This window comes from Lepidochelys kempii, chromosome 1 (genome assembly GCF_965140265.1).
Source record: "Lepidochelys kempii isolate rLepKem1 chromosome 1, rLepKem1.hap2, whole genome shotgun sequence".
Lineage (NCBI taxonomy): Eukaryota > Metazoa > Chordata > Testudines > Cheloniidae > Lepidochelys > Lepidochelys kempii.
Genome location: NC_133256.1, coordinates 208530835 through 208553753, shown reverse-complemented (window position 1 = coordinate 208553753; position 22919 = coordinate 208530835). Strand labels below are relative to the sequence as shown.

General features: G+C 44.1%; 1 protein-coding gene across 2 annotated transcripts in view; it reads right to left on the bottom strand.

The window, feature by feature from the left end:
• The window catches only part of FAM162A (family with sequence similarity 162 member A), a 32490-nt gene extending 13004 nt beyond the window's left edge, over positions 1–19486 (bottom strand). The window contains exons 1-3 of one of the 2 annotated variants that reach the window (XM_073310846.1): positions 19294–19486; positions 11142–11273; positions 4644–4752 (exon numbers count right to left, since the gene is read on the bottom strand). In XM_073310846.1, the coding sequence (XP_073166947.1) occupies positions 4644–4752; positions 11142–11273; positions 19294–19312 (260 nt within the window). In that variant the 5' untranslated portion in view covers positions 19313–19486. The remainder of the gene's footprint in view (positions 1–4643; positions 4753–11141; positions 11274–19293) is intronic. The other variant, XM_073310855.1, reaches the window with a different exon arrangement.
• Positions 19487–22919: the final 3433 nt, after the last annotated feature.

The window sequence follows — 22919 nt, the reverse complement described above, 5'->3', positions numbered from 1 at the left end:
AGGCTAATGAGGAGCTCAGGGATAATGGCAGGACGACAAATGGGAATGAGCATACGGAGGATATGGGAATCGGTGGATATTACCACATCCGAGGTAGAAGCCAAACTCGAACAGCTTAATGAGACTAAATCGGGAGCCTCAGATAATCTTCATCCAAGAATATTAAAGGAACTGGCACATGAAATTGCAAGCCCATTAGCAAGAATTTTAATCAATCAATCTGTAAACTCAGGGGTTGAACCGTATGACTGGAGAATTGCTAACATAATTCCTATTTTTAAGAAAGGGGAAAAAAGTGATCTGGGTAACTACAGGCCTGTTAGTCTGACATCTGTAGTGAGCAAGGTCTTGGAAAAAATTTTGAAGGAGAAAGTAATTAAGTTTCAGAGTAGCAGCCATGTTAGTCTGTATTTGCAAAAAGAAAAGGAGTACTTGTGGCACCTTAGAGGCCAACCAATTTATTTGAGCATAAGCTTTCATGAGCTACAGCTCACTTCATCGGATGCATAAAGTGGAAAGTACAGTGAGGAGATTTTATATACACAGAGACCATGAAAAAATATACATTGTATGGAGAGTGATCACTTAAGATGAGGTATTGCCAGCAGGAGAGTGGGGTGGGGGGAGAGAAAACCTTTTGAAGTGATAATCAAGGTGGGCCATTTCCAGCACATTTCCAGGAGTTAACAAGAACGTCTGAGGGGGGGGAATAAACAAGGGGAAATAGTTTCACTTAGTATAATGACTCAACCACTCCCAGTCTCTATTCAAACTTAAGTTAATTGTATCCAATTTGCAAATTAATTCCAATTCAGCAGTCTCTTGTAGTTAAGGACATTGAGGTCAAATGTAATTGGGACAAAATACAACATGGCTTTACAAAAGGTAGATTGTGTCAAACCAACCTGATCTCCTTCTTTGAGAAGGTAACAGATTTTTTGGACAAAGGAAATGCAGTGGATCTAATTTACCTCAATTTCAGTAAGGCATTTGATACGGTTCCACATGAGGAATTAGCAGCTAAACTAGAAAAGATGGGGATCAATATGAAAATTGAAAGGTGGATAAGGAACTGGTTAAAGGGGAGACTACAGCGGGTCACAATGAAAGGTGAACTGTCAGGCTGGAAGGAGGTTACTAGTGGATCCTCAAGGATCAGTTTTGGGACCAATCTTATTTAATCTTTTTATTACTGACCTTGGCACAAAAAGCGGGAACGTGCTAATAAAGTTTACAGATGACACAAAGCTGGGAGGCATTGCCAATACAGAGAAGGACCGGGATATCATACAGGAGGATCTGGATGACCTTGTAAACTTGAGTAATAGTAATAGGATGAAATTTAATAGTGAAAAGTGCAAGGTCATGCATTTAGGGATTAATAACAAGAATTTCTGTTATAAATTGGGGACACATCACTTGGAAGTAACAGAGGAGAAGGACCTCGAAGTATTGGTTGACCACAGGATGACTATGAGCCACCAATGTGATATGGCCGGGAAAAAAGCTAACGCGGTCTTGGGATGCATCAGGCGAGGTATTTTCAGTGAAGATAAGGAGGTGTTAATACCATTATACAAGGCACTGGTGAGACCTCACCTGGAATACTGTGTACAGTTCTGGTCTCCCATGTTTAAGAAAGATGAATTCAAACTGGAACAGGTACAGAGAAGGGCTACTAGGATGATCCAAGGAATGAAAACCTGTCTTATGAAAGGAGACTCAAAGACCTTGGCTTGTTTAGCCTAACCAAAAGAAGGCTGAGAGGAGATATGATTGCTCTCTATAAATATATCAGAGGGATAAATACCAGGGAGGGAGAAGAATTATTTAAGCTCAGTATCAATGTGGACACAAGAACGAATGGATATAAACTGGCCATCAGAAAGTTTAGACTTGAAATTAGACGAAGGTTTCTAACCATCAGAGGAGTGAAGTTCTGGAACAGCCTTCCAAGGGAAGTAGTGAGGGCAAAAGACATACCTGGCTTCAACACTAAACTTGGTAAGTTTATGGAGGAAATGATATGATGGGATAGCCTAATTCTGGCAATTAATTGATCTTCAACTATTAGCGGTAGATATGCCCAATGGCCTGTGATGGGATGTTAGATGGGGTGGGATCTGAGTTAGTACAGAGAATTCTTTCCTGGGTGTCTGGCTGGTGAGTCTTGCCCACATGCTCTGGGTTTAGCTGATCGCCATATCTGGAGTCGGGAAAGAATTTTCCTCCAGGGCAGATTGGCAGAGGCCCTGGGGGTTTTTTGCCTTCCTCTGCAGCGTGGGGCACGGGTCACCTGCTGGAGGATTCTCTGCAACTTGAAGTCTTTAAACCACGATTTGAGGATTTCAATAGCTCAGACATATGTTATGGGTTTGTTACCGGAGTTGGTGGGTGAGCTTCTGTGGTCTGCATTGTACAGGAGGTCAGACTAGATGATCATAATGGTCCCTTCTGACCTTAAAATCTATGATTCTATGCTCACCAATAAAGCTATTTACCACTTAAGATTCAGTGCTGATCTGCACCTTAAAAAGATAAGAATTATAGAGGATGTTCTGTCTCTGCATCATGTATTTACACAGGATGGACCATGTTTTAGAGGGAATCCCCAGATGTACTTATCTTCCCTGTGAAATTCTATACCTTGAGGGAGTGTCCTGGAACCCCCATATTCCCCATTTGTATATAATCGTGATCTTACCTTACAAGGCATGCTTTATAGGTATCGGGGAAAAGGTTATGATCTGCTGAAAGTCATTACTCTATCCATATATGTATATCATTAACACACATGAAGTTATGAGAATTGTGTTGTATGGTTCTCACTAAAACAGGGGTGGGCAAACTATCTGGCCCGCCAGCCGATTTAATCTGGCCCTTGAGTCCCCACTTCAGCCAGTGGGTGGGGTCGGGGGGGGGGAGGGGCGGTCGCTCGGCACGTGCATGCCACCACTCCACACGACTCCCACAAGCAGCGGCATGTCCCCCGTCTGGCTCCTACATTTACAGGCAGCCAGGGGGCTCTGCGTACTGCCCTCGCCCCAAGCACCGCTCTCGCAGCTTCCACTAGCCAGGAACTGCAGATTTCCAGGAGCAGCTTGAGGTAAGTGCTGCCCGGAGCTTGAACCCCTGAGCCCACCCCCAACCCCAGCCCTGATCCCCCTCCTGCCCTCCAAACCCCTCGATCCCAGCCTGGAGCACTCTCCTGAACTGCACACCCCTCATCCCCAACCCCATCCCAGAGCCTGGACCCCCAGCTGGAGCCCTCACCCCCTCCTGCACCCCAAACCCAATTTTGTAAGCATTCATGGCCCGCCATACAATTTCCATACCCAGATGTAGCCCTCAGGTCAAAAAGTTTGCCCATCCCTGAACTAAAACATGCTGTAAGTTTGGGAACCAGCCAGATATTAGCTCCCCAGAGGCAACCACAAGGAAAGTAACCAACACCCTGGTGGAGTATCAATCAACGCATCAACCACCATTGTCCAGCAAGGGAGCTACAATGCAATGGCTCACCTGCATAAGGCCACACCAGGGGAATTGCTCAACCTTGCCTGGAGACTCAGCAACGGCTGGTGTATGTCCACTTTCCATTGATGAAGCGGTGAAGCAATTAATAAATCTGCATTACTCATCTTGAGCAGTGCAAGATGGTATATTCCTGAGATACAGTGCTGGGGGGATTTGGCTCTGGTGCCTTTCTCTGTGTGATTCATGAGTGGCTCTGGGAGCATCCATGCAATAAAGCTGGGTGTGGGGCGATCACAGCACCTGGATGGGTTTTCCGCTGGTCACTAGCAAGGCGTTGTGAGAGATAGCCCGGGCTGGAGAGAGCTCAGGGGGCACAGAGGTCCCACAGGCCCTGCTACATTCCCAAAATGGTGCAAAGTTTAATTCACGAGGGGTTCACTTTTACAAAAGGATTTTAAACAGACATTGTCAACATAACACATTTGAAAAAGAAAAGTCCTTATCTACATTATTAACGCCAGGTGTAATTATTCAAAGAGGGTTTTTTAAGTACGATTTACATTTCATCCTGCCTGGACAGAGAGTCTAAAATGGTCAGTTTACTTTCTGGTTCTCACAGACGAGCACAGGGTTTGCACTGAGGCTAGACTTGCTGCAGAGAAATTTTGACGTTTTATTTTCATTAGAGGCCTAATCTACTATTTAGTTAGTTTAAATCCCAAGGGAGATATAATTGATAATTGATAATATAATTATTTATGATCATATGGTTTATATTAGGAGTCTCGTTTCAATTATTATTGAATGATGTACTTTTCATGAAACAAATATAAAACACTTTTCATGGACATTTAAAAAAAATCAGGAAAATATTTTTATTCATACTAAGGTTTGCAAAAGGTTTTAAAAAAAATTAGGACAAAAATAGCTGGTTCAGGGTCTCCTTTATTGAAATGACTGCTACTTACTCATCTTCCTTTTGGGAGAATCACGAGGGAGCTAACTGCATGCTCTCTACATCAGGATATGGAGATCACAGCAGTGTTAGATTTCAATCATATCATGTTCCTGACATCACACCTCTGCAGAACCGATACTCAGTCCTGTATACTTGTTTCTCGGTAGGCATACATTAGTGTACTTATAATTTCAGGATTGGCACTTACGAGACAGTCTCTGGTATATCATCTACTTTTTTGAAACGGCCTGCCCACAGCAGAACCTTCTTTTCCCAGTCTGAGGGCTTGTGTCCTGGCACTTTGAAGGTGGAATGCCCTACAGCAAATATGGAAGAGAAGACACAATATACAGAATAATCATAGCTTAAGGAAACTGTCAGGGCGAGTAACACAAATCTGCAGGCATGAGCTCTGCTGTAACTGAAGAGGGAGCAGAAATATCACATGAGCACTCCTAGAGAAGCTGTAAGGGCATGTGGAACTGAACCAAGCTTAAGGCGACAGAACTTTACCCAGGGCCCCATGTACTCCACAATTCTGAAGGCACAGAATGTGCCTCAGAACCCACAGCTTTCACAGAATCATTCCCCAGAATCAAAGTATTAATTAAAAAAAAAAAAATATTGTGGGGCTGGTTCTCCACTGCCTTGCAGCTTTTATCATAATTTACACCTGTAGAAAGTGTGTATTAGCTATGTTACAATAGGATAGTATTTCCTAAACCGCTGAGCATGAATCAAAGAAGATTAGGGTTGGAAGAGACCTCAGGAGGTCAACTAGTCCAACCTCTCTGCTCAAAGCAGGGCCAACCCCAACTAAATCATCCCAGCCAGGGCTTTGTCAAGTTGGGCCTTAAAAACCTTTAAGGATGGAGATTCCACCACCTCCCTAGGTAACCCATTCCAGTGCTTCACCACCCTCCTTGTGAAATAGTTTTTCCTATTATTCAACCTAGACATCCCCCACTACAACCTGAGACCATTGCTCAGTGGTGTCATCTGCCACCACTGAGAACAGCCTAGCTCCATCCTCTTTGGAACCCCCTTTCAGGTAGTTGAAGGCTGCTGTCAAATCCCCCCTCACTCTTCTCTTCTGCAGACTAAATTAGCCCAGTTCCCTCAGCCTCTCCTCATAAGTCATGTGCCCCAGCCTCCTAATAGTTTTTGTTGCCCTCTGCTGGACTCTCTCCAATTTGTTCACATCCTTTCTGTAGTGGGGGGTGGGGGCAAAACTGGGACAAAAGACTCCAGATGTGGCCTCACCAGTGCCGAATAGAAGGGAATAATCACTTCCCTCGATCTGCTGGCAATGCTCCTACTAATGCGGCCCACTATGCCATTAGCCTTTTTGGCAACAAGGGCACATGACTGACTCATGTCCAGCTTCTCATCCACTGTAATCCCCAAGTTCATTTCTGCAGAACTGCTGCTTAGCCAGTCAGTCCCCAGCCTGTAACAATACATGGAATTCTTCTGTCCTAAGTGCAGGACTCTACACTTGCCCTTGTTGAACCTCATCAGATTTCTTTTAGCCCAATACTCCAATCTTTCTAGGTCACTCTGGACCCTATCCCTACCCTCCAGCGTATCTACCTCTCCCCACAGCTTAGTGTCATCTGCAAACTTGCTGAGGGTGCAATCCATCCCATCATCTGGATCTTTAATGAAGTTGTTGAACAAAACCAGCCCAAGGACAGACCCCTGGGGCACTCCGCTTGATACCAGCTGCCAACTAGGCATCGAGCCATTGATCACTACCTGTTGAGCCCGACGATCTAGCCAGTAGAAATGTCCACCTTATAGTCCATTCACCCAATCCATACTTTTTTAACTTGCTGGCAAGAATACTGTGGGAGACCATATCAAAAGCTTTGCTAAAGTCAAGATATATCATGTTCACTGCTTTCCCCATATTCACAGAGCCAGTTATCTCATCATAGAAGGCAATCACGTTGGTCAGGCATGACTTGCCCTTGGTGAATCCACGTTGAGGGACTAGCTCCAGAGATTCAACTTTCATTAAAATAAAAGTAAGTCTCCAGTTGCTATGGTTGAGAAGAAAACCTTTTAAAATGTGATTCAAATGTAGCCACTGCAGAAAAGTAAGCCTCAGTTTGTAGAGAACCTCAGACATGAACTGCTTTACTCGTTTTAATGGGTGCTCACATGCCAATGACAACAATTTAGAAGCCAACATTTGGTTAACTATTTCACTGTTTTTCCAAACATGTAAGGAGAGGATGTATGTTCTGAATGGCCTACCAATGTTTTCAATTTAGCAACATATGGTGGGAGTGAAGAGGATGAGATTGGTTACGTTCTCCTGACGGTAGGCTCAGCTTTCAAGAGTCTGAGAAATACTGCACTACTGTAACATACTGGCTAAGTGTCATGTACTACCATTCTAACCTGGTAGCATTTCACATCTACTTTGCACAGCTAGAAATTACTACAAAAGAATGTGAAAAAGTAGAGAATAGGGTCTTATGTTTCTAGCCCTCACATTTGTGAGGACAACCTTGGAAACATGAACCAGGAATAACTAATGCATTTTGTCATCCTTTGTCAGTAAGCAGCCACAAAATATTACCTAAGACCTGTGAGCTGCCCACGTTTATCTCAATGAGTTGCTAATTATGTAACCTAAATATAAACTATTTTATCACCAACAATGTCACTGCTAATCATTGTAACAAGAACATTAGAGGGATGGAAACATACCACAGCTACGAACTACCCAAGGTGGATTAACAATTTTTTAAATGGTTATTTAAATTGGATTTTTTAAAATGTAAATTAAATAAAGTTTATAAAAAAGTAAACCTATTTAAAATTAACATAAGTTGCCAATTTCAGATTTAAGGTTTAAACTTATTATAATCTATTACAATTATTTGAAGTATCTACCAAAACATTAAGCAGTACATGTTTGCTGCCAAAGTTTTAAAGTCAGCCCATTGAATTAGTGTGGAACTCAATGCCTAAGCAGCGGGAAACAGAGTTTGTTGAAGTGCTAAACCAGCTTTTGAGAGCAGTAACCTCTTCTGCAGGAGCAGTGAGAATATTTTCATTTCACTCAACTAGTTCAGTTCAATGATTAGTTCATTCAAAGGCAAGAAACAAGCTGAGAGATGAAAAAGCAGGAAAGCTCGTTTTTCCTCTTCCAATCTGTGAATAAAAACTAGGTGTGAGGATGAAATCTACTAGTTCTAAAAATCTCAAAGGACATGGTGACCAGAAACAAATTAGTTCAATTTACTAACTATAGATAAAATTATCTACCTATCTAAACTATTTAATAGATATACTGAACATTTAAGTAAAAAAACCAAAACAAAAAACCAAAAAAAGCATTCCGTGTCCTGGAAACCTAAGAAAAAAAAGTTTAAGGTAGTCTTTTAGTTATTAAATAAAAGGTAAAATGCTGTTTTGTGCATTTTAACTGAATCTGAATTTCCATCCAAACAGAGCTTGACACAGAATCACAAATAAAAATTAATCTAATAAACAAGAAATGTAACATAAAAAAAGTTAAAATTAAGAATTAAACAGAAGTTAAGCTAATTGCTTAAATAAATGTGAACAGATCTAGTGTAGCCTCCTGACTAACAAAAAGAAGCACCAAATGTAATGCAAAGAGTAGATCTGGTTGCAAATCAGCATGTTGTAATGGTTACCAACCAATAAGAATCAACATTTCATTAGGGAAATAACTAAAAAATATTAATGCAAAACATGATTAAAATTTATTATTTCAATCAGGTTTTCTGCTTGGTGATTTAAATCATGATTAAAATTGGTGATTTAAATTGCTTTGATCTAAATCAATCCATCCTGAAACTCTCTCTCTCTTGTCTTAGGAGGATATTTAATATTGATATCAGCAGCTATTCTGATTATTTTTGTATTTAATTAAAATCCTCATTTTAAAAATGTTAAATGAAACTGCTACAGAATTTCCTGTCTGCGTCACAGTTTGCGATGGAGCATAAGGCTTTATCTTACCTGGCGATATAAAGAGCTCTTCTTAAGAATACTGTAGGTCTCAGGACCATATGCCAAACCAGTGAAGTTGACGAGAACTTTGTCGTTGACTTCAATGGGCACAGGATCAGACCCTCAATACCTCTCTTCCAAACTCATTCTCCCGGTCCATACACAAGCAAAAGGGGGCAATTTATGCTTTGTTTTCAAACACAAATGTGGCTAATGTCTCATATTTAAGAATGCTTTTTCACTAGGGCTGTAAATTAATCGCAGTTAATTCACGCGATTAAAAAAAAATTAATTGTGATTAATCGCGCTGCTAAACAATAGTATACCAATTGAAATGTATTAAATATTTTTGGATATTTTTCTACATTTTCAAATATATTGATTTCTGATACAACATAAAATACAAAGTGTACAGTGCACATTTTTATTACAAATATTTGCACTGTAAAAATGATATAGTATTTTTCAATTCACCTCATATAAATATTGTGGTGCAATCTCTTTATCGTGAAAGTGCAACTTACAAATGTAGGGGGTTTTTTTTGTTACATAACTGCACTCAAAAACAAAACTAAGTCCACTCAGTCCTACTTCTTGTTCAGCCAATTGCTAAGACAAACAAGTTTGTTTATATTTACAGGACATAATGCTGCCTGCCTCTTCCTGTGTCACCTGAAAGTGAGAACAGGCGTTTGCATAGCACTTTTGTAGCTGGCACTGCAAGGTATTTACATGCCAGATATGCTAAACATTTGTATGCACCTTCATGCTTCGGCCACCATTCCAGAGGACATGCTTCCATGCTGATGACACATGTTTTTTTTAAAAAAAAAAAAGTGTTAATTAAATTTGTGATTGAATTTGCTGGTGGAGAATGGTATGTCTCCTGCTCTGTTTTACCTGCATTCTGCCATATATTTCATGTTATAGCAGCCTCGGATGATGACCTAGCATATGTTGTTCGTTTTAAGAACGCTTTCACTGCAGATTTGACAAAACGCAAAGAAGATACCAATGTGAGATTTCTAAAGATAGCTACAGCACTTGACCCAAGGTTTAAGAATCTGAAGTGCCTTCCAAAATTTGAGAGGGATGAGGTGTGGAGCATGCTTTCAGAAGTCTTAAAAGAGCAACAGTCTGATGCAGAAACGACAGAACTGAACCACCAAAAGAAAAAATTAACCTTCTGCTGGTGGCATCTGACTCAGATCATGAAAATGAACATGTGTTAGTCCTCACTGTTTTGGTTCGTTATCTAATAGAACCCGTCATTGGCATGGATGCATGTCCTCTGAAAGCGTGGTTGAAGCATGAAGGGACATATGAATTTTTAGTGCATCTGGCACATAAATATCTTGTGACACCAGCTACAACAGTGGCATGCAAACACCTATTATCACTTTCAGGTGACATTGTAAACAAGAAGTCGGCAGCAAATGTAAACAAACTTGTTTATCTGAGCGATTGGCTGAACAAGAAGTAGGACTGAATGTACTTGTAGGCTCTAAAGTTTTACATTATTTCATTTTTGAGTGCAGTTATTTTTTGTATATAATTCTACATTTGTAAGTTCAACTTTTATGATAAAGAGATTGCACTACAGTACTTCTATAAAGTGAATTGGAAAATACTATTTCTTTTGTTTTTTACTGTGCAAATATCTGTAATAAAAACTATATAAAGTGAGCACTGTACACTTTGTATTCTGTGTAGTAATTAAAATATATTAGAAAATGTAGAAAACATCCAAAGATATTTAAATAAATGGTATTGTATTAACAGTGCAATTAATCGCACAATTAATTTTTTTAATCACTTGACAGCCCTACTTTTTACCCATTGGCTCTGACAGTCAAACCAATAATTGGTCTGTTACACAGAGGGTCCAGTATAGATTATCACTGTTCACTCTAATCTTAATCACTGACTTGAAAGGAAAAGGAATCCCATCTTAAAGGATGAACTAGGTCTGTGGCAAACTCAAAATGATCCTGCAGTGCAGAGACAGCATACTTCTAGTGGATCACTGCCCTGCTGTGGGAAGGGCTCTGCTAAGGAATTCTCAACACTATCACAACACTCACAAATATAAAAACAGACTGATTGTGGGAAGGAAGTGATTAGTTACAGAATGCAACTGGGAGATTCTGAATGCATAAACTATCAAACAAGAACTCCTCTTAACCTACTAAGAAAAGAAGGCTGTCCCTAAAAAGAAAAAGCTTTCCTTTGATTAGTAATACAGATAGTCTTGGATTTGACATCTAAGTTTAAAGTTCTGTCTTTTGAGTGAGAGAGAAAACTTAAGTCCTTTTCAAAAGAGCAGAGCCTTGTATTTGACTAAATTCTTACTCAGGACATTCTGGCTACCTAAATACGTGCTAAAGTTTTCATTGTGCGAGAAATTTTTCACTTTCTGAACCAACTTGTTGGCTGACATTGCTATGAGCTTTTGAACTACCATGTTCCTTCCCAGAGATAGCTGCATTTCAGTGTGATAATGACCCCTATGTATAGTCCGTACACTTGGTTGACACAAACCATATTGTGAAGAGTATCCTTTAGAATGAATGTACTATATATACGTAAGACGTTTGATCTATGTTCTTGATTTAATGATTATTTAGCAGTTCTTTACACTTGTTCCTCAGCCTGGTAGCTATTCTAATAGTAACACTGATACCTTTGAATCTCAGAGCAAAAAGCTTACCCCCTACTTCAGGCTTTTGTTTGCTCCCCTCCTGTGATTTACTGCAAAAACCTCTCTTGATCTTCAGATCCATTCCTTTAGTTGGTCTCAGAATTGAGGGAACATTCCTTTCCAGCATCTTAGTAGCTCTGCCTAGAAATCAGAAGAAAGGGGCGGTAATGGGCTGAACAGAATCCAAAAGGTAACTCAAAAATTTTCAAAGCAATCCGAGTAACCATGCAGATTTTAGAGTACTTAGAAGAGTTGAGCTTTAAACAGAAAACTGTTCTAAACTTTAATTACAGTAGACCTGGTTATCCATTACATTGAGATAAGATTTTTTTTAAATATATGAACACATATGCAAGCACGTGTTTATACGAGGAAATTAGAAAAAAATAAAAATCTAATGCGTAAGGTGGGACAGACCTCCAGAGTTATAACAGAGACTGACAGAAAAAAAAGTTTGATATCTCAACACTTCACCTGATCTTGACCATACTCTTACATAAAACTGCAGCATGGAAGCACTTTCCTAAACACTGACCCTGTAGGTATCATGATTACATGCCATTAGTGCTTTCAGATGCCTCACTTTCAATCCAGGCAATGCCACTTAAAGGAAGTGCACCAGGTTTTCACCAGGCTTGTCATACTCCAAAACTAAGGGTATGTCTACACTACGGAATTAGGTCAAATTTATAGAAGTCCATTTTTTAGGAAGTGATTTTATACAGTCGATTGTGTGTCCCCCCACTAAGCGCATTAAGTCGGCGGGGTGCGTCCACAGTACCATGGCTAGCGTCGACTTTTGGAGGGTTGCACTGTGGGTAGCTATCCCACAGTTCCCGCAGTCTCCGCCGCCCACTGAAATTCTGGGTTAAGCTCCCAATGCCTGATGGGGCAAAAACATTGTCGCGGGTGGTTTTGGGTACATGTCGTCAGTCTCCCCTCCCTCCGTGAAAGCAACGGCAGACAATCGTTTCATGCCTTTTCTCCGTGTGGATGCCATACTGCTTTCAGCAGACGGTGCAGTAGGACTGCTAACCGTCATCATCGAACCACTGCTTCCGCTACAACTCTGCTCTCCTGCTCTTGTCTCACCATACCACAGCAAGCGTGCAGCCCACTCAGCTCACCGACACCGCTGCTGTTGTGTCCTGGTGCTGCTGGCAGCAGACGGTGCACTAGGCCTGCAAAACTGGTCATCCAACCACCACTTCCTCTCCAACTCTGCTCTCCTACTCGTGTCTCGATAGCGAATTTCTCCATGTTGGCTGTCATGGGCTCCCACTTCCCTGCAACTCTGCTCTCCTGAATCCACCTCACAGGTCCTCTCGTTGTTCTCTATAAATATCTATTCTCGTGGCATCCGTCATCAGCCACCGCTTCCGCTGCAACTCTGCTCTCCTGCAGACGCCATACCACAGCAAGCATGGAGCTCGCTCAGATCACCACGGCAGTTATGAGCACTGTAAACATCTCGCGCATTATCCTGCAGTATGTTCAGAACCAGAACCTGCAAGGGCAGGCGAGGAGGCGACAGCAGCGGAGTGATAAGAGTGATGAGGATATGGACACAGACTTCTCTCAAAGTACGGGCCCCGACAATTTGGACATCCTGGTGGCAATGGGGCAGGCTCATGCCATGGAACGCTGATTCTGGGCCCAGGAGACAAGCACAGACTGGTGGGACCACATAATGTTGCAGGTCTCGGATGATTCCCAATGGCTGCAAAACTTTCGCATGCGTAAGGGCACTTTCATGGAACTTTGTGACTTGCTTTCCCCTGCCCTGAGGTGCAAGAATACCAAGATGAGAGCAGCCCTCACAGTTCACAAGTGAGTGGCAATAGCCCTCTGGAAGCCTGCAACGCCAGACAGCTACCCGTCAGTCGGCAATCAATTTGGAGTGGGCAAATCTACTGTGGGGGCTGCTGTGATCCAAGTAGCCAACGCAATCACTATCAAGGATAGTGACTCTGGGAAATGTGCAGGTCATAGTGGATGGCTTTGCTACAATGGGATCCCTAACTGTGGTGGGCGATAGATGGAACCCATATTCCTATCTTGGGACCGGACCACCTTGGCAGCCAGTACATAAACCACAAGGGGTACTTTTCAATGGTGCTGCAAGCACTGGTGGATCACAAGGGATGTTTCACCAAGATCAACGTGGGATGGCCAGGAAAGGTACATGACGCTCGCATCTTCAGGAACTCTGGTCTGTCTGGACAGCTGCAGCAAGGGACTTACTTTCCAGACCAGAAAATAACCATTGGGGAAGTTGAAATGCCTATAGTTATCCTTGGGGACCCAGCCTACCCCTTAATGCCATGGTTCATGAAGCCATACAGAGGCACCCTGGACAGTAGTCAGCAGCTGTTCAACTATAGGCTGAGCAAGTGCAGAATGGTGGTAGAATGCGCATTTGGACGTTTAAAAGTGCGCTGGCAAAGTTTACTGACTTGGTTAGACCTCAGCGAAACCAATATTCCCATTGTTATTACTGCTTGCTGTGTGCTCAACAATATCCGTGAGAGTAAGGGGAAGACGTTTATGGCAGGGTGGGAGGTTGAGGCAAATCACCTCGCTGCTGACTATGCACAGCCAGACACCAGGGCGATAAGAAGAGCACAGCTGGGTGCGCTGCGCATCAGAGAAGCTTTGAAAACTGGCCAGGCTATGGTGTGACAGTTCTGTTTGTTTCTCCTTGATCAAAACCCACCCCCTTGCTTCACTCTACTTCCCTGTAAGCCAACTGACCTCCCACCTTCGATCACCGCTTGCAAAGGCAATAATTGTTGTTTCAAATTCATGCATTATTAATTTGTCACACAAATAGGGGGATAACTGCCAAGGTAGCCTGGGAGGGGTGGGGGAGGAAGGAAGCACCGGGTGGGGTGGTGGAAGAGGGAAGGACAAGGCCACACTGCACTTCAAAACTTATTGAATGCCAGCCTTCTGTTGCTTGGGCAGTCCTCTGGGGTGAAGTGCTTGGGTGCCCGGAGGGCTTCCCGCCCCCGCATTCTTGGGGGTCTGGGAGAGGAGGCTATGGAACTTGTGGGAGGAGGGCAGGTGGTTACATAGGGGCTGCAGCTGCGGTCTGTGCTCCTGCTGCCTTTCTTGCAGCTCAGCCACATGCCACAGCATATTAGTTTGATTCTCCAGTAGGCTCAGCATTGCATCCTACTTCCTCTCATCACGCTGCCGCCACCTCTCCTCTTGCTCCCGCCTCCTGTCCTCGCATTCATTTTGTGCTTTCCTGGACTCTGACATTGCTTGCCTCCACGCATTTTGCTGAGCTCTTTCAATGTGGGAGGACTGCATGAGCTCAGAGAGCATTTCATCACGAGTGCGTTTTTTTTCGCCTTATCTGTGCTAGCCTCTGGGACGGAGATGATAGGGGGAGTGTTCAAACATTTGAGCTGCATACAGTTCTAGGGGTGCTCCTACCACTGTCCCACCCCTGTACGTGTACTCCTGCAAGGGGGGAGTCTCATGCAACAGGGATGACGATTCAGGGAATGAGGAAGAGGGTGAAACTGTTCTCCCGGACAGCCAAGAACTGTTTATCACCCTGGATCCAATACCCTCCCAACCCTCCCAAGGCAGGCTCCCAGACCTTGAAGGCGGAGAAGGCACCTCTGGTGAGTGTACCTTTGTAAATATAATACATGGTTTAAAAGCAGCGTGTTTAATGATTAATTTACCCTGAAGACTTGGGATGCATTCGCAGCCAGTACAGCTACTGGAAAAGTCTGTTAACATGTCTGGGGATGGAGCGGAAATCCTCCAGGGACATCTCAATAAAGCTCTTCTGGAGGTACTCCCAAAGCCTTTGCAAAAGGTTTCTGGGGAGGGCAGCCTTATTCCGTCCTCCATGTAGGACACTTTACCACACCAGGCCAGTAGCACATAGTCTGGAATCATTTCATAACAAAGTATGGCAGCATATGGTCCCGGTGTTTGCCTGCATTCAAGCAACATCTGTTCTTTATCTCTCTGTGTTATCCTCGGGAGAGTGATATTATTCATGGTCACCTGGTTGAAATAGGGGTATTTAATTAAGGGGACATTCAGAGCTGGCCATTCCTGCTGGGCTGTTTGCCTGTGGCTGAAAAGAAATCCTCCTCGCTGTTAGCCACACAGTGGGGGGAGGGGTGAAGCGATCATCCCAGAGAATTGTGTGTGTGGGGAGGGTGTTAAGCTGGGTTTGTGCTGCACGTTAACCCAAAAACCGCAGCCCCTCCTTTTAAATGGTCAACCCATTTTAAATGGCCAACCCAATGGGTGCTTGGTATAGGAAATGAGGGCGCTGCTGTTTGAAAACATTCCCACATGTTATGAAGGTTAAAGAAGCCAAAAGACAGTGGCTTACCATGGCTGCCTGCAAGCTGAATTCTGTTGCCTGGCCCTGCGTGTGTGATCTCTCACACCAAACCGGCAGCCCTCAATATAAGAGGCAAAATGCGACCTTGTACCGAAACCACATGTACTATGTAATGTTAACAGCTTGGTTCACCGTGAAAGAGTCTACCCATTGTTCTCTAAAATGTGTCTTTTTAAATACTTCTCTCCCTTTTTTTCCTCCCGCAGCTGCAAATGTTTGAACACTCCCCCATCATCTCCCTCCCAGAGGCTAGCACAGATAAGAAGGCAAAAAAACACACTCGCCATGAAATGTTCTCTGAGCTCATGCAGTCCTCCCGCATTGCGGCTGTTTGCCTCTTTGGTAGGCTTGCCTGAGCTCCTTAATTTTCACACAGCACTGCTGCAGGTCCCTGTTATAGTCTCTGTCCTTCATGCCCTTGAAGATTTTTTAAAATATTTTGGCATTTCGTCTTCTGACCCAGCGATGTCCATTGCAGCGCTAATCCCCTCGTCGGGGAGGAGTACAAAAACTGATTTTAAGAGACCTTTAAGTCAACAAAAATGACTTCGTTGTGTGGATGGATGCAGGGTTAAAACGATCTAACACTGCTAAATTCGACCTAAACTCGTAGTTTAGACCAGGGCCAAGTCAGAAACTTGAGGCAGAGGTAACAATAGCAAAGCAGAAGTTTACAGTATTGAGACAGCTGCCTTATTGTGTAACAGAAGAAAATTCACATCTACAAAAAATAGGAACTATTTTGGGGAAATTCTATGGCCTGCGCTATACAGAAGGTCAGAGCAGATGATCACAATGGTTCCTTCCAGCCTTAGAATCTATAAACTGTTAGAAAAGTTATAATGAGGAAAATTCAGGCACTAAAAATCCTTTGCAAGGGCACCTTTAAAAAAAAAAAAGTTAGGCTTAATCCCTTTTTACTCCTTATGCTGGATTAGCAAATAGGGTTTTTTCCCCAGTTTTTTTTTATTTTAAACGTTAGAATTACCTGGAATGTTAAGTCTAAACTTCCCTGGTTTTGCTGTAAGATCTCTGGGAGGACTCGGGAGTGTTTACTGTGACTCCTTAAGTAAAAGGGTAAGGGTGCTGATTCTTTAAAAAAGGCTTTGTTGACCCAAAATGTCAGTCACTAAAGTTAAACAAGTGTTAAGGGGGAGGAAGAGGAAACCAAACCCCCTCCAAAAATTTAAGTGTAACCACCAAAAAATATAAGGCAGCATAACTTTCATTCTCTTGGCTCTTGTGATGTCTTGGCTCTTTCACTAGTCCTCTAGACATAACCCCTTCCAGCCATGACAGAACCTGAACATCTAAATGTTAAAAACAAGCAAAAAAACCCGCTAAACTTCAAAAGTTTTGGGTTTTTTTTTTTTAAAGTCTTCATAAAGAAGCAAAAAAGGACATAAGTTCCAGGCATATTGGCCTTAAAGGACTTGCAAAGAAGCAATGGGTTTTAGCTCACATTGCTGTACTCTAGGAGATAGGACATGCCACCCTGTTCAATGTTGCCAAGCCTCACAGTATTTGGTATTTTTCTTAAAACCCCAACATGTGGAGTCAAGTGATTACATGAAATATCAGCTTTCACATAAAAAAAGTAAATTTTTAGCCCTGGTGGTTACAGAGAGCTTGAAAATTATGACCCAAGTATACCCTGAAGGTTCAAAAACTAGAAAGCAAATAAGAAACCAAAATGTATTTTCATCTCATGATTTGAAGTAAATCTCATTATTTCTGAGGGTTAATTCTTAATTTATTGAATGCTTTGGTTTGACAATATTGCTTTTGAACAAAGCAGAAATGAAAGCTGCAGTAACATTAACTCTCTACCTTTTGATCTTTAAAGTCTGCAATCACAGAGTTAAATTTGTGTATTGTTGTTCGGAAACTTTAGCGAAGGTCCTATAGATAAAAGCTTCATACACTGGGGAGGAAGAATAGTCTTCTTAAGGCACTGGACTAGGACTTAGATGTGAGAATATGACTGGGTGCAAAACCCATTTCAGTTTAAGCCTGATGTCATGGATTTGCCAGCAACTGAAACTGAACAGCTCATTGAAATTTCCTGTGATCAAACTTATGCCCAACTTTCTCCCCCCTAGTTCCGGTTCACTGCCAAGAATGAATATCCTGCACTCTCAACATGCAGCAACATGCACCTTGATACTGACAGTGCCATTTGCCAGCACAAATTTGTGTGAAGCTGAATTCAGCACACTTCTGTCCATCAAGTTTTGGTATCAATCTACCATTGGTGTCACATCGGAGATTAGATGTGCAATTTCTATCACATGGCTGGACTTCAAGAAGCTATGTCGTAATATGCGAGTGCTTGTGTCACATTAGAGAACACTAAACATACTTAATGTGTTAATTTGTTGGTAACTAAGTTGTTTTGTTGCTGCCTGGGGTCACAGGAAACAGTAGGGCAGGTCTGTGCCAGGAAATTAGGTCAGTATAATTACCTTGCTCATGGGTGTGAAAAATCCGCATCTGAGTGACACAGTTAAACCTACCTAACCCTTAACGTAGACAGCACTAGGTTAACGGGAGGATTCTCCTGTGGACCTAGCTGCCCTCTCTCAGGCAGGTGAAATACCTACACCTACAGGTGAAGCCTTCCTATCTTTAAATGTAGCATCTTCCCTGCAGGGATGCAACTGTGCTGCTGCAGTGTTTTAAGTATAGGCAACCCCATTTTGCAACTAAGGGCTTATGCAGCCAAAAAGTTAGGGACCCCAATCTATGCCACAAATCAAGAGAATAATAAGCTGTTAGTAGGATGATCTTTTGTTGCAGTCATCAAAAGAGGAGGATTGGTGAAAAAGAGGAATAGATTTTTACCTCTGAAGAATGCAGGTCACATTTTCACTTCCAGTCCTTTTCATTAACCACACTGAGATTTTAAATGTTACACTGAAGCACACACTACAAAATATTTCATCACTAGCAGGGAAATTTTAAAAATTACTATTAATTAATTCCAGGGTTTCACCACTTCCCATGACTGAGATTTAGAGCAGGTCTAACATTATCTGACACTTTGGAAGTGGGTAGGGACAATGGGCCAGGGAGTAAGAATCTGGGGTAGGGCAGGGAGGGGGAGGAAGTGGTGCAACATTTGCTAGACAAAAAGAAAAGGAGGACTTGTGGCACCTTAGAGACTAACCAATTTATTTGAGCATGAGCTTTCATGAGCTACAGCTCACTTCATCGGATGCATACTGTGGAAATGCTCAGATAAATTGGTTAGTCTCTAAGGTGCCACAAGTCCTCCCTTTCTGTTTGCTAGGCTATGCATCAAGGAAACAAATTAAGGAAGAGAGGTGAAACCCCATGGAATGAAGCTAGATAGAGAAGATGAAAGGGACGCTACTTGTCTCCACCACTCTCTGATCTGAAGTAGACCTGGCAAAGGTGGCTTTTCAGACCCTAGTTCAAGGGAGCCTCCGTCCTACTAGAACATGGGCCCATGAAGTCTGAACGCCTGAACCCGAGTTTGACAGGCGCAGTGAAGCAATGAAGACTGGAACGAAAAGAGCAACCTGCGGTCTTGAACCCGGCTTTCCCCGCACGCCCAAGAGCCACGCGCTGGTCCCACCGCCCGCCGAGGCCCCCGCGCCGCACGTGCCGCTCCCCCACGCCACCCCACGGCTCACCACCGGATCAGCTTGCTGCCCCCCCCGCCTTCGCCCCCCCACGACACCCACCAGGTGGCGGCGCCCCTGCCCGAGGCCAGGCTCCCGCCCCATCGCTCCCGAGGTCCCCGCCGTCACTCACCGGCGGCGGCGGCCCACATGATGCTGGCCCCGGGCGCGTCCAACCTCCGTCCCCGCGGGGTCGAGTCTCTCGGACGCTGCTAGGCTGGGGCGGAGCCTCTTCCACGTCACTACCCAGCCGCGACTCCGAGCGACGGGGCGCGAGAAGGGTCAGCCCGCGCCGAGTCCCTCCCTGGCGGCTCTGCGCCCGCTCAGCGAGCATGCGCCGTAGCAGCCCTGGCGCGGCCCTCCCCCGTGCGGGGCGGAGTCTGAGCTGGGGGCACGGTGGGAGCGCAGGGGAGTCAAGCCGCTGGAGGCGGAGGCCGGACAAGGGCCAAATCGGGTGCAGGGAGAAGGAGTAGTGTTGCCCACTGCTTCACCACACCTACCCAAATACCCTTCCCCGCCCCTTCCCCTAGGCCCCGCCCCACTCGCTCCATCGCCCCGCCTTCTGTCACTTGCTGTCCCTCCCCCACCCTCACTCACTTTCACTAGGTTGGGGGGGGGGGGTGCAGGCCCTGGGAGGGAGTTTGGGGTGTGGGCTCTGGCCAGGAAGCGTTTACCTCCGGCGGCTCCCAGGCAGCGGCGCAGCAGGGCTAAGTCAGACTCCCTGCGTGCCCTGGCCCCACACTGCTCCCAGAAGCACCCGGCATGTCCCTGCTGCCCCGGGGGGCAGGAAGATGACTCCGTGCGCTGCCTGTGCCCACAAGCAGCGCCCCCGCAGCTCCCATTGGCCTCAGTTCCCAGCCAATAGGAGCTGTGGAGTCAGCACTCAGGGCGGGGGCAGTGCGCTGAGACGCCCCTGACCCCGTCCTAGGGGCCGCAGGGACATGCTGGGGGCTTCTGGGAGTGGCGCAGGGCCAGGGCAGGTAGGGAGCCTGACTTAGCTCTGCTGCATCACTGGACTTATAGCAACCTAAAATCTCCCAGTCTGGCTTCAGTGGCCTCCAGGAGATAGGGCCTGATTCTGTGAGACTTTTGGCGAACCCCGGGAGGGTTGGCAACCCTAGGAAGGAGCTGGAAGAGAGGCGGCGGTAGTGGCAGAGGGGATAAAACTTTCCACAGGTGGGGTGAACCATTGTCAGGGGAGCTGAGAGCTGTTGAACCAAACTGTAAACCCTGTATATGATGATGGTACAATGTGTTGGGTCATAGAGACCCCCTTGGTACTGTTATCTGATGTGCTGAAACTACCTCTGAGCCTGTTTTCTCTGTCAGCTTGGGACTCCAGAACCCTGCCTTTTTCAGCCAGACACGCCAGTCTGCTGCAACACAGACCCAGGTCTGGTCCACGCCCCACAAAGCTGCAGACTAAACAAAAAATACTCAGCAAGTACTCCTATCTCCAACACACAGACACCCAGTTCCCAATGGGATCCAAACCCCAAATAAATCCATTTTACTCTGTGTAAAGTTTATACAAGGTAAACTCAAACTGTCAGCCCTCTATAACACTGATAGAGAAATATGCACAGCTGTTTCCTCCCCCAGGTATTAATCACTTACTCTGGGTTTACTAATAAACAAAAGTGATTTTATTACATATAAAAGTAGGATTTAAGTGGTTTTAAGTAATAACAGACAGAACAAAGTAAATTACCAAGCAAAATAAAACAAAACATGCAAGCCTAAGCCTAATACATTTAAGAAACTGAATACAGGTAAATCTCACCCTCAGAGATATTCCAATAAGCTTCTTTCACAGACTAGACTCCCGCTTAGTCTGGGCCCAAACTTTTCCCCTGGTACAGTTCTTGTTAGTTCCAGCTGTCAAGATTCCTCCCCCACTCTGAACTCTAGGGTACAGATGTGGGGACCTGCATGAAAAACCTCCTAAGCTTATCTTTACCAGCTTAGGTCAAAACTTCCCCAAGGTACAAAATATTCCACCCGTGGTCCTTGAACTGGCCGCTACCACCACCAAACTAATACTGGTTACTGGGGAAGAGCTGTTTGGACACGTCCTTCCCCCCAAAATACTTCCTAGACCTTGTACCCCACTTCCTGGACAAGGTTTGGTAAAAAGCCTCACCAATTTGCCTAGGTGACTACAGACCCAGACCCTTGGATCTTAAGAACAATGAACAATCCTCCCAACACTTGCACCCCCCCTTTCCTGGGAAATGTTGGATAAAAAGCCTCACCAATTTACATAGGTGACCACCGACCCAAATCCTTGGATCTGAGAACAATGAAAAAGCATTCAGTTTTCTTACAAGAAGACTTTTAATAAAAATAGAAGTAAATAGAAATAAAGAAATCCCCCCTGTAAAATCAGGATGGTAGATATCTTGCAGGGTAATTAGATTCAAAAACATAGAGAACCCCTCTAGGCAAAACCTTAAGTTACAAAAAAGATACACAGACAGAAATAGTTATTCTATTCAGCACAATTCTTTTCTCAGCCATTTAAAGAAATCATAATCTAACACATACCTAGCTAGATTACTTACTAAAAGGTCTAAGACTCCATTCCTGGTCTATCCCCGGTCAAGACAAGACAAGACAGACAGACCCTTTGTTTCTCTCCCTCCTCCTAGCTTTTGAAAGTATCTTGTCTCCTCATTGGTCATTTTGGTCAGGTGCCAGCGAGGTTACCTTTAGCTTCTTAACCCTTTACAGGTGAGAGGAACTTTCCCCTGGCCAGGAAGGATTTCAAAGGGGTTTACCCTTCCCTTTATATTTATGACACCAGCTCAGGTGGTAACTCGGGGATTTTTCATGACTGGCAGCCCTCTTTGTTGTGTTCCACCCCCTTTTTATAGCTTTGGCACAAGGGAGGAATCTTTTGTCTCTCTGGGTCCCCAAACCTCTTTCTAAATGGAAAAGCACCAGGTATAAGGTGGATTCCAGTTCAGGTGACATGATCACATGTCCTGTGAGATCCCAGGCCTCCATTCTTTCCAGCCTGACTCACAAGAACACAGGAAGGCTGACAAGTAAACAGAGCCATTTACAACCAATTGTCCTAGTTAATGGGAGCCATCAAGATTCCAAGCCACCATTAATGGCCCACACTTTGCATAGTTACAGTAGGACTTCAAAGTTATACTTCATATTTCTAGCTTCAGATACAAGAATGATACATTCATAAAAATGGGATGAACACACTCAGTAGATTAGAAGCTTTGTAATGATACCTTACAAGAGACCTTTTGCATAAAGCATATTCCAGTTACATTATATTTACACTCATAAGCATATTTCCTTAAAAAATATGGAGTGCAACATCATAGGTGGGAACCACTTCAAGCCAGGGGGTGCGGTAGCACCCCTAGTTTCAGCCCTTTGGCTGTAGGTACTGGTTACAGAAACAGCGTGCAGGTGGCAGAGGGGCTTTGATTTCCCCCCTCTCAGGAGGGTACATCTCAGCATCTGCTTCCCAGAGCTGGGTCTGTAAATGCACCATGTCCTGGTTTGCTTCTCTATCTGAAATGAGAGATTGTGCTGGTAATAGAGATGGAATTTGGTGAGATATTTTACATGCACCTCCTACAAAAGTATATAATTGCCATAAGTGGTTTTTGCATCTGCGGACCATTTTTTGGATAGTGGATTGGATGCGTATACAACTGCGCAGGTCTCCTGGTGGCACCTGTCCCATGGCATCTGGCTCAGGCAACCCGGGGGAGGGGCGGGGCATAAAGT